At 42.7% G+C, this 12,342-nt stretch overlaps 1 protein-coding gene across 1 annotated transcript; it reads left to right on the forward strand.

Moving 5' to 3' along the window:
- The first annotated feature begins 1,381 nt into the window (after nt 1–1,381).
- LOC132586200 (transcription initiation factor TFIID subunit 12-like) lies at nt 1,382–10,854 on the forward strand. Its single transcript, XM_060258185.1, has 6 exons — nt 1,382–1,460; nt 5,721–5,972; nt 6,298–6,375; nt 7,096–7,210; nt 10,128–10,216; nt 10,773–10,854. The coding sequence occupies exons 1-6, from the start codon at nt 1,392–1,394 to the stop codon at nt 10,806–10,808; spliced, it is 639 nt and encodes a 212-aa protein (XP_060114168.1). The 5' UTR covers nt 1,382–1,391; the 3' UTR covers nt 10,809–10,854.
- Nucleotides 10,855–12,342: the final 1,488 nt, after the last annotated feature.

Consider the following 12,342-nt stretch of genomic DNA (forward strand, 5'->3'; position numbering starts at 1 on the left):
TGTTGGGAAGGGCGGGATAGAAATCATAAAATAAATAAATAAATGATAACTATAGAGAGAGAAATTTAGGTTAATGGCTATTTTGGGAATGTTTTGCAGGACAATAGTATTTGGCAGAGGGGAACATCTCTACGTTCCTGAGAGTTATACCTTGTTTGTCCCCTGCCTCCAGGCTTGGAATTTAATAGTGTGGGATTGCTCGTGTTACTTTTATCTTTAGCCAGCTTTTCAAGGGACTGACATTCTAGAGCAATCTTGTTGATAAAACATTGACTTCAAGATGAAGTTTGGAAATAAAACCCTGGCTTACAGATTGAAGAGGCAAAAATGCATGAGGGAAAGAGGTAGAAGAGGAAGATTTCTTTGACAATTCATCTGTTTCTTCAGGCTTTGTCAGTGTGCATCAAATGAAAATGGAAGTGGTATGTATGGGTGATGTAAATAAAATCAGTATTGCTCAGAGGAAGGTGATGTAGGCTTTCCAGTAGTTCTTTAACAGAGGCCTAAGTGTCCTTCTTTACTACCGTATGGTAATTTGTTTCTATTACATTTTTATTCAAGGATTATATGCAATTCTTTCTCCATTTTATCATTTCAACAGTCCTGTAGGATGGTTGCATTTACATTGACTTGTTAGTTTGCTTTGGGGGGTCTCCAACTTTTTTGAGCCTGTGGGCACAAGGTGGTAGGTGCAGTCAGAAAATGGGAGGCAAAACTAACCACAAAACATTCATGAGCAGCAGATGGATTGGATTAAATGCCAAGGTTCTAGTTGCTAACCAAAGTGTTGCACCAATATACCCTTAAGAAGTTTTACCATGGCAGTTTATTCAATGGTACTGTACAAAATATTTCAAGAATCAGGTGTAGGTGGAGAGGACATCACAGAATCACTCTCATAATGTTTCCCCCCATAATATATTCAGTTTTAAGTGAAGAAGGAACAGTGGCTGTAGTGATGTCCGGTTTACACATGGTTATACAAAATTATGTATTAACCTGGCTTGTGCTGGACTCATGAGCATCTCCTTTCCACCCCTTTTCCTGGATAGTTCACTACGAACGTTTAAGTTCCGATTAACCCCACACATCTTCATTTGTGCACGTGGTTAACTTGAACAGCTTTCTCTTGGTTTAGAGTCCCCGGTTTGTGGATGGAAAATGAGTTCTAGTTAAATTGCCTGGCTGCAATTTAAGGGGTAAGATGCAAGTGTGCTTTTCCTGGCATAATTTAATTTAGCTACAGGTATACTGGACATCCATCAGAGCTTCTGTTCTGGGTGACAACCTTTGATACAAATTGGCTTGTGAGAATTATAAGTATTTGCAACAGGAAAAGTCTGTAGGTTAACCCTGGCTGTTTATTTGCAGGAACTTTTCCCCCCTTGAAAATGGCCTCTCCATTCACTGGTCCCACAGCAGTTTCTGATGTAATTAAAGACCTAGATACTCAAATAGCTGTAAGTAAGTTAGCTTGAACTCACCATGACATGGCATGCTAGCATTGCAGTGAGAAACTGCTGACTGGTTTTGCCTTGCTGAGTTTGGTTGGATGCCAAGGTTGAAGTATGATGAAATTCTGCAAGAATCTCTTGCTTTTCCCTTTACGTTTCTAAAATTCTTGTCATTGTCATTTGGCCCATGTGGGATAGTCACAAATATATTCTACATAATTTAATGAATGAACTGGCAAGAGCTAAGTCCGAGAACTGGTCTGTATAGAATATTTAGTTATTGCTATTCTTTATTGGGAAATGTCAAAAGCTCTAGCTTTCAGTAACTTTTTAGTGACATTACTCTTCATATTGAACATTTTACAGTTGGTCCTTGCCCCTGCGGAAAGTTATGCATCCTTCACCTGGCTTTATGATGATTAATCCAGAATGGAGCACTGTATACAAGTGCCAAATAACGACATATGGTCTTTTCCCCTAACATTTGCTTATTTGAACTTTTTCTGTCTTGCAACCGCTACTAGTTATCGGTGACTTATGAAGAAAGCTAGGAATGTTAAATAATAAGTGCAATAACTGTACATGCCCCCACCCACCCACCCACAATAGTCAAAATCTTCTCTTCTGCGTTATATCTGAGGTTATTGAAGAGGGAGGATGAGGGAAATGGGAAAGAGCTAAGCTGTGAAATGGAGGGGGAAAGTTAATTTTCTAAAAAGTCCTTTAAAAGCGGCAGAAATGATGCTCAACAATTCCAGAAGCAGGAGCTACAACAGAAAACTGATTAGTAGTAGAAAGAGTAAATAAAAGTAAGGTTCAACAAGATCAGAAGCAGCAGCAGTAGAAGAAGAAGAAAGGGAAGGAATGTAGGAAGATGGAAGGGGACAATAATATAATTGGGATAGTTCCAATTAAACCCAGCTTTAGCGATTGACTTTAGTTGGTGTTGAGTGGAACTTTGCCTTTCTCATAGCCTGCATTATATTACGCTCATTCTTTAAACCTGCCAGCTGATTGTAGAAGCAATTATCACTAGCCTACATTAACCTCCGCAGGAGTGAGCTAAAGGGCTACCCTGAGTATTCTCCTGAAGCAGCTGTTAATGTGTGATAGCTCATGGTGCAAGCTGATCCATCGATACTGCAGGGAACGGAACTCTAAAATTCTTCAGCTTTAACTTGATTCTAAGCTCCATCCAATATTACCTCGCTCAGTCCCTGTTTCTTCTTTACATTTGGGCAGGTTTTTCACAGTTTTTTTTTCTGCAAGTTGAAGGATCTGCCCTTGTTTGAAAGCGGTGATCATTCTGAGACAGGATTTTCTGCCATGGCATGGGCTTCTCTGCCAAAACATGTTGAACAGAATCATGCATGATTATAACATGAATTGAAATTGCTTGGGGGGGGTGGTGGTGAGGTTTGTGTCCTTTGTGTGGCTTAGTACTAACAGCAAATTTGTTCTGTTTTGTTTTATTTAAATGAAGTCGATGAATGAAAAAAACACTTTCAAGTTGATCATCTTGCGATTGGAGTAGTATATATTTGGACTTTAATATGATATTAAGGGGGTGCACTAAGTGAAAATTGTAAGGTAAGCTGCAGTGCAGAATAAGCTCAATTAGCATATGTTATCCATGTTAAGCCACAGAAAAGTTAATAGTGTTCTCTAACAATACTCTCCTTTCAGATACGACTCAAAACCACAGTTTGATGCTACATGAGGATCAGAAATTATATGTTCTCCTCTTGTTCTATGCTGTAGTTTTTGTCCGGATTTCCTTTTAGTAGAAAATGAGGTTTCTTTTGCTTATGACGGGACTTGATAGATCCCAGGCACCAGTTGCCGTGGTGCCTAGAAATTTCATTGTGGCACTTAGTATTTTCAGCAACGATTTCATTGTAGTGTTTCTTGGCGATCCAAAGAAGTACAAACCTTATCATTTCGCATCATAATATGTTTTGTTGTGTGGCATAAAAATGCATGCGCATGGAGTTCTTGTTGCTGATTTATATGAACTTTATAGCCTCCAGCGGTGATAGTTACGTTCACTTCTTAACCAGTTGCTTTCCATACTGGCTCCAATATTTAAAAATACGAAGCTTTTAAAACCAGTAATTTAATTATGAGAAATTGGGGAGAGGTTAGGTTAGTCTTAGAGGTCAACTTTTTGTAGTAGTGATAACTACTAAGGTTACTCCTGTATTTATATACCGCCACACTTTTGTCATTGTGTTAATAAAATCAGAAAGAAAACTAAAAAAGCTAGAATTATGCTTTGTGGTAGCAATAATTAGAAAAATGTGATCATTAAAATTTGAAACCCTGAAGGCTGAAAAATGAGGTTGGCTTCCCATGTCCAAGAAATTTGTTGGGGCCTGGCTTATGAACTTAATGTCAGTCATGAAGAGCAAAAAGGAATCTAAGGGGAAGCATAAAAAGCCAGGGTTCGTTTGTGTATTAAACATGCTTTGGTGAGTCTGAACTGAGCCTTTTTGTCATTTTTTGCTGTTGTCGTTTAGGTAACAGATTTATTTGATTAAATTTGAACTTGATGGCCTGAACTGATGGCATGTTCAAGACACTGGCGTTCTTAAATGGATGGAGAAAGCTCTTGAGAAAGTCTCCTCGGAATTCTGAAGTATTGTTGGGATTAATTTGGGCAGGTTATGCGCGGGAACATTTTTGGGCAAAACTGAAGCTAGCCTAAGGGATCGCCCAGAGTCATGGTGCGGGGGAACAGTGAGTAAAGGGTATGTTCTCCAGAAATTATATGTTGGGAATCATGGTTAGTCTGAATCTGTGCTCATCCAGAGCCTCGGCTATTCCTCTGTTCATAAAAGATACTTACCATACATATAAACCAAAGGATGATTCACATGCCTTTTGTGAGGTTTGAGAAGCTATTGCTATCTCAACCAGGGATCTATACTGTACACAAGGAAGGTAAGGTAAAGTTATTTTTGTATCCCGCCCTCCCCCGCCGAAGGCAGGCTCAGGGCGGCTCACAGACATGGGACAACCATGATTTCAATAAAATACAATCGAGACAAAAGACAGATTAAAATACAATTAGGTTACCGTTATAGAGTAGGTTAAAATAGATAAAACAGCTGTTATAAGTTAATAGTTAAGGTGCTACAGTTCACAGTCATGTATAAGATGGCTAGATGGCTAAAAGTCAATTTAGCCGGGTTCTATCTTGAAAGCAAGCTGGAAGAGGATGGTTTTGCAAGCCCTGCGGAACTGATTCAAGTCCCGCAGGGCTCGCATCACCTCTGGAAGTTGATTCCACCATCGGGGGGCCATTGCTGAGAAGGCTTGCTCCCTCGTTGTTTTCAATCTAGCCTCTCTTGGCCCAGGGATTTTTAAAAGGTTTTGAGAACTAGATCTCAGTGCTCTCTGGGGAACATATGGGGAGAGGCGGTCCCTAAGGTAGGCAGGTCCTCGGCCATATAGAGCTTTAAAGGTAATAACCAGCACCTTGTAGCGAACACGATACACAACCGGCAGCCAGTGCAGGTCCCGCAGCCCAGATGTGACTGAATTGAGAGAGCCTAGATGTGGTTTAAAATAAAGTCAAATAAATATGATTTAATGAAAATGTGCTTTCACACAGTAAGAACATACCTTGATTTCTTTCCTGTGTGGACATTGCCAAACTATAAGATGGCTAGACGTTCCGTTTGAAACACATAGATAACATCATAAATTGATGATGTCCAGCTGTAGCTAGAGCTGCATGCTGCAGAACTTTCTTTTTCATTCCCTTCTCTTAGAACTTCAAATGAGGAGATGTCCATATGTTTTAGTGGTCAGCTAATAATTTCTTAAAGATCAACTAGCACCTCACATTTGTTTTTTTTTGAGCCAGGCAAATCCTAGGGAGTGGGCTGCCTTGAATGTTTGGTCTGAAAAATTAATAATAAACATCTGGGATCCACGGGAGGAGGAGTAATAATTGGATTTCCAAATTGTGGTGGTTTTGCATACTAGGTTACTATTCTAGGAAGGAGGCCTTGAAAAACTTCCCCCCTGCCTTCTTATGAAATGACTTAAACGTGAGGTAGTAAGTTGTTTTCCCCTAGTGATTGGCGGAAGCTTATTTCTCTAAATGTGTATCCAAAGATTTCATCAAATTGAAACATCTGGAATCCTACCTGTCAGGAATAGCTTTTTAAAAAGCTATCTTTACACCTTTTCCCACCCTCTAAATCCCTTTCCTTGCTTTTTTTTTTTAACAATGGGGTTTTGGTTTTTTTCCTTCAGCTGATTGGTTTAGGACCTCACACTCCCAAGAAGAAGCAAGATCTTGACAAATTCTATGATCTGAAGGCTAAAGCCCAGCAGATTATGAACCAATTTGGTCCATCTACCTTGATCAACTTATCCAGTTTTTCCTCAATCAAGCCAGAACCTTCTAGTACTCCCCCACATACCTCCATGGCAAACAATACCACTGTGGCAAAGATGCCTGGGACTCCTAGCAGCGGAGGGCGTCTTAGTCCTGAAAGCAGCCAGGTAATTTCATTTCAGGTCCCGGAGAAGCAAGGGGGTGGGGGGATTTTAAAAGTTGCTTGCATTTGAGTCTACCTGGTGCTACCTCTCCTGCAGCCTAAAATGGAAGCTAAACCTTTATTCAATGGTGTCTTTTTCCCGAGCACTGTGTAAGTCCTGCCTGAAATCATTTGATGGTTTTTTATTCTCCTTGTATTTTCTTCATCAAAAGTGCACATATCTCATGGATTGTTCCAGTCTTTTTTATAGTTTGCGGTGAGAATTGATGTAATGACTGCTGTTGTGGTAATGCTTGATTTGATTTCCCTTTACACCCCCCCTCCCCCAGATCTTAACCAAGAAAAAACTGCAGGATCTTGTCCGGGAGGTGGATCCCAATGAGCAACTGGATGAAGATGTAGAGGAGGTAGGCCTTTGTTAAAATGAGAGACTAGTGCTGACTTCTTTGGTACACACTCGACTCCATCCTTTATGGGGCTGGACCACTTATCTAGTGCTGATCAGATGGTAAGGCCATCAGCACAGGCACACATCATCAGCAGTATTGGTAGTGGAAGAATCACTGAGGTGCCTCTTGATACCAGTCTAATTTATTGGGAAAGTGAGAAACTTCTGAGGTTGAGGGGAGGGACGGTGGCTCAGTGATAGAGGATCTGCTTGGGGAGCAGAAGGTCCCAGGTTCAATCCCTGGCATCTCCAAAAAAGGGTCCAGGCAAATAGGTGTGAAAAACCTCAGCTGGAGACCCTGGAGAGCCGCTGCCAGTCTGAGAAGACAGTACTGACTTGGATGGACCAAAGGTCTGATTCAGTATAAGGCAGCTTCATATCTTAATATGTTTGGGGAGGGACGGTGGCTCAGTGATAGAGGATCTGCTTGGGGAGCAGAAGGTCCCAGGTTCAATCCCTGGCATCTCCAAAAAAGGGTCCAGGCAAGTAGGTGTGAAAAAACGTCAGCTTGAGGCCCTGGAGAGCCGCTGCCAGTCTGAGGAGACAATACTGACTTTGATGGACCCAGGGTCTGATTCAGTAGAAGGCAGCTTCATATGTTCATATGTCATCCCTGTAATGTCAGCTGCTGAAACCCACCACGGAACACACCTGGCTTCTTCCTCTCCTCTGTTGACAGATGCTGCTGCAGATTGCTGATGACTTCATTGAAAGCGTGGTGACAGCTGCCTGCCAGCTTGCACGACACCGCAAATCCAACACCCTGGAAGTGAAAGACGTCCAGCTGCACCTCGGTAAGCTTCTCCAGGCCAGGGCAGAAATGGTGACTATACGTGCAGCTCCTGTCACTCGAGGATGAGCCTTTTGTGTCCCCTGATGAATCGGACTGTGTCTCGAGACTCCTGCAGACGTCCTTTCCTATTCATAAGACCGTATGGATAAAATAGTCTGTTCTGTGCAGTGAGTTATTGCTTGCAAATGGGGCTGCTAGGTGGAGGAATTGGACTGCGTATGTGTGACAACTGTCATATATGTACCTGACTCCTCCTTCAAAGATGGCAAAAACGGGGGGCAACCCTAGTGCTTGGGTGTCAACACATGTGGCCCGTGGACCAAACCAGCCCTCCTGGTACTCAGGCTCAAGGGGCTCTCTTCCCCGCCCCCCCCCCCATCCTCACCCTGCGAAGCCCCAAGACTGCTAACGTTCCCAGCTCCTTCTGCCTTCTCTTTGCAGAGGCTAAAGCATAGCAATGCTGCAAAGAAAATGCAGAATGGATTTCACGCTCAGGTCTGTGGGCAGAGCAGACCGGAATGGAAAATCCCATGTTTTCCTTGCAACTTTGTTTCAATGGAAAGGAACTCAGTTCCCAGCATTCCTTTGACCAACTGAAGCTTCCTAGAGTTGTGTCCTTGCAAATCAAGTGTTGATGCTCTGAGTCAGCTTTGTCTCTTCTCACTTGTGCCTAGTGAGTACGCTATCTTGAAAACCCACAGTCATAGGGAGATATTACACTGGAGAGCCATTACTAATCTGAGTAGACTGGGGGGTGGGTGGGCAGGGGAGAGGCTTGAAATGCCCTGGCATTTAATGTTTTCCCAGGCTGAGAGCATTTTATATTTTTAGTTTTCTGCTGTGTGATCCTTGTGCTTTTTCTTGATGTTTTATGTTTAAAATTGCATCACAATATCCTACTATTCCCCTACCTTTCCGTTTTAAACAAAGTATTGCAAGAGTTTTAAGCATGTTTGTATTTTAAGTTAAAAATTAATATCTTTGTTTGCCTGTCTCCTTCATAAAGTCTATATCTCCTCTGTCTGGCATCACGTTTTAGAACACAAAGTCCCATTTATGTCAAATCCAATCCTCCTAACAAATGAGTTTGACGCCCCTGCCTTAAATAGCTGAAAAAATCCTCACATGTTAAGGATTCCAGGCTTTCACATTGTATAGATGGGGCAAAATCCAGTGTCCAGAGGGAACAGGGCCTAAGGAGGTGTTGTAGGAGAGGGGAAGAATAGTCAGAGTTATACCCCCGCCCTTCACTTGGAGACTCAGAGTGGCTTACAATCTCCTTCCCTTCCTCTCCTCACAACAGACATCCTGTGAGGTAGGTGGGGCAGAGAGAACTGTGACTGGCCCAAGGTCACCCAGCTGGCTGCATGTGGAGGAGTGGGGGAATCAAACCTGGTCTTCCAGATTAGAATCCACGACACTTAAGCACTACACCGAACTGAATTTCTTGAGCACAAGGATACACTTCAATTATTCCTGAATTTCTCAGTTGAAAGGCAGAGATTCATGTTTTTTGACCTGTAGGGTCCTTCCCTCCTGGTTGTTGCTCAGCTGAGGTGGGGATGCCATGCTGGTGGGAAAGACTTATGTGATAAGAACATAAGAAAAGCCATGTTGGATCAGACCAATGGCCCATCCAGTCCAACACTCTGTGTCACACGGTGGCCAATAATTTATACACACACACACACACACTGTGGCTAATAGCCACTGATGGACCTCTGCTCCATATTTTTATCTAACCCCCTCTTGAGCTGGCTATGCCTGTAGCCGCCACCACCTCCTATGGCAGTGAATTCCACATGCTAATCACCCTTTGGGTGAAGAAGTACCTCCTTTAATCCGTTCTAACCTGACTGCTCAGCAATTTCATCGAATGCCCACAAGTTCTGGTATTGTGAGAAAGGGAGAAAAAGTACTTCTTTCTCTACCTTCTCCATCCCATGCATAATCTTGTCAACCTCTATCATGTCACCCCGCAGTCAACGTTTCTCCAAGCTAAAGAGCCCCAAGCGTTTTAACCTTTCTTCATAGGGAAAGTGTTCCAACCCTTTAATCATTCTAGTTGCCCTTTTCTGCACTTTTTCCAGTGCTATACTATCCTTTTTGAGGTGCGGTGACCAGAATTGCACACAGCATTCCAAATAAGACCACACCATCAATTTATACAGGGGCATTATGATACTGGCTGATTTGTTTTCAATTCCCTTCCTAATATTACCCAGCATGGTATTGGCCTTTTTTATTGCCATCGCACACTGTCTTGACATTTTCAGTGAGTTATCTACCACGACCCCAAGATCTCTCTCTTGGCCAGTCTCTGCCAGTTCACACCCCATCAACTTGTATTTGTAGCTGGGATTCTTGCCCCAAATGTGCATTACTTTGCACTTGGCCACATTGAACCTCATCTGCCACATTGATGCCCACTCACCCAGCCTCAACAGATCCCTTTGGAGTTCCTCACAATCCTCTCTGGTGATTGCTGCTTCCCATGTGGCTCCAGATCTTTTCGGCAGCACTGTGGGATTGAACTACAGCAGTGTGTCCCCCACTCCACTGCTATAATGTTTCAGGGAGAACCCCTAGTTCAGCTTCCTTGCACCTGTGGGCAGATGTGACATTTCTTACCCAACCTCTAATCCAGATGTTCAAGATAGTTCCACAGAGGGACATAAGAGCCTTGCTCTCTTACAGGGACCTCTCAGATCCTGCCAAAAAAGCAATGAATTAAAATCTAGAGAATCCAGCTCCTATCAAAATAGGTGTTTTATTTCTGTTTCTTACTTTATGTAGTTCTTACAACCCTGGCAGCAAGAAGTGCTTTGGGCTTTTTCCTTCTAATTTGAGGAATGTTGGGGAATCTACTTCTTTTGCGCCTGCTTACTGCTTCTCCTCCCACCTTTGCTTTGCTGTAGAGCGCCAGTGGAATATGTGGATCCCAGGTTTCGGTTCTGAAGAAATTAGGCCATATAAAAAAGCCTGCACTACTGAAGCTCATAAACAGGTAAGGACCCGCTGTCCAAAAACTAACAATCTAATCTAAAAAAAGATTATATGCTCTGAAACGTCTGGCAGAAGTCTTTGGATGATTCGAGCATGTGAGTGCCAAAAGATTGTGGCATGCAAGCCATTCTGCTGGGTGTGGATACTCATTTTGCACCAAAGCAAGGTAGAGACTAGCACCTTGCTAGCTGGTTTAGCTGGCATCCTATTTCAGCTCAGGTACATCACGATCAGTGTTCCCTCTAAGCTGAGTTAGCGTGAGCTAGCTCACAGATTTTTAGCCTCCAGCTCACATATTTTTGTCTTAGCTCAGGAAAAATGGTCCCAGAGCACTCTAGTTTATGCAGTAGCTCACATCTTTAATACCAGCAGCTCACAAAGTAGAATTTTTGCTCATAAGCCTCTGCAGCTTAGAGGGAACATTGGTCACAATGATCAGTAAGACTGGGGGCTTGGAGGCATTTGGATACTGTGGAAGGATTTGTCTAGATCTCATTAATCAAGCACCTTGCTGAGACCACATGTTCCTGACTCACACTTGTTTTTTTTCTTTGCAGAGGATGGCGTTGATCCGCAAAACAACCAAGAAATAATGCCTGGGAAAGGCAAGGAGATAAAAATGGCTTTTCTGGGACTGGGGGGGGAAATCTGCCTCTAAACTGTGACATCTCTATGCCATCATCTATGGGATGATTTATGCTTTACAGAGAGGCATCTATTTCATGGTGCTGCAATATCTGACTTGGAGGGGAGATCTGCCAAAAGCATTAGCCCTGTCTGCCTCTCCCCCTCTCTGGTCCCCCCCCCCAAACGAACACAATGTATCTTGAAACATCAACCTTTTTTCTGACTTCAACAGTGATTTATTGTGCCTGGGATTGCCCAAGGGACAGAATATCTTGGTATTTTGAAGAACAGTATTAGAAGCAGCTGTAGATGTTTTTGTTTCCTTTAACTCTTTGTAATGTCAGTGTTTGGATTTGTTTTATTAGTAAAGAAATTATGACTCTAAAACCAGGTCATGGTACCAGTTGTGAAAAACACATTACTGAAGGCATCAAATCTGGAGCAAGAGATTGGGCCTGTCTTTAAAAAAAAAAACCCTTCAAAACAAACTTATTTTGAGGCTCAACATCAAGCAAGAAAGAAGTTGATTTTTTATTATTATTATTTTTTTTGTGAATTGCAGCTGCTTTGCTTTCAAAGGAGCCATTTACAACAAGGCAAAAGTCCTCCTAGGATGATTGTCCGGTACCCAGCACACACAACGTTAACCAGTAGATTCTGATTACTGGCTAAGAAAAGAGATCAAGGCTGTGTGTATACTGTGTGCATCCACACTTGATGGCTGGTTAATTTCTCCTACAGCAGAGTGGAAAACAGTTTAAAAATAGCCCACCAGCCCTCTCCTTCAGTGTTTGATCTCAAAATCAAAGCACACTCAAGTGTAAAAATAGGTTTAGTCAGCCACAACGCCTTTTCATGTGTGAATAAGAAATTGGCATCAGTGCGCTGAGCCTACAATGCTTTCCCCTTTATAGCATAACCAGCTGTGAATGTGCTTGTGTGTGCGATTCCCTCTCCCTTACATGCTGTTGTTTTGGAAGTCTGGGTCATGCTCACAGAAGCAGTCTTGTCAATCCTTTGCATCCGGCCTTTTCCTCTGCTTTTTAAGCTTCCCACATTTGTCTACAGGTTTATCTAACGCTTACCTGCACAGTCACTTGTGAAGGTCGTACAGCTGTTTCTTGCCCCGTGTGCCTCCAGCATGAAAACTGGCTGTGTCTTCCCACTGAGTGCTGAACGGCAGCTGTTACGGTGGTGTATGGAGGCGTCCCTCTCTTTTCTAAGCCTGTATAGGCCAGATATCCTACGTTCACCTTTAGGAAGCTGGCAAAGCTCTAATCATAACCGTAGTGCTAGTCTAAAACTCAGTCTGAGGCCCGCCTGATCTGTTCTAGATAATGCACTGGGATTTTTACGTCTCTGGTCTTCTTGTTGAACATGGGTTCCCTCAAGGAGATCTGCTTTAGTGTACTTGTGGAGTAACTCCACCATGTGGCTCTTTGTGGCAATGCTTTGAAGTAAAGGCTACGGACGAGTACAATCCAGTTGTGTGTGAAACAG

This window comes from Heteronotia binoei, chromosome 17 (assembly GCF_032191835.1).
Source record: "Heteronotia binoei isolate CCM8104 ecotype False Entrance Well chromosome 17, APGP_CSIRO_Hbin_v1, whole genome shotgun sequence".
In the NCBI taxonomy this organism is placed as follows: Eukaryota; Metazoa; Chordata; class Lepidosauria; order Squamata; family Gekkonidae; genus Heteronotia; species Heteronotia binoei.

Coding starts and splice junctions, on each gene's coding strand:
- LOC132586200 (XM_060258185.1), top strand. CDS start 1,392: ATGGCCTCTCCATTCACTGGTCCCACAGCAGTTTCTGATGTAATTAAA. Junction 5,973..6,297: donor TTAGTCCTGAAAGCAGCCAG/GTAATTTCATTT, acceptor CCCCTCCCCCAG/ATCTTAACCAAGAAAAAACT. Junction 6,376..7,095: donor TGGATGAAGATGTAGAGGAG/GTAGGCCTTTGT, acceptor CTCTGTTGACAG/ATGCTGCTGCAGATTGCTGA.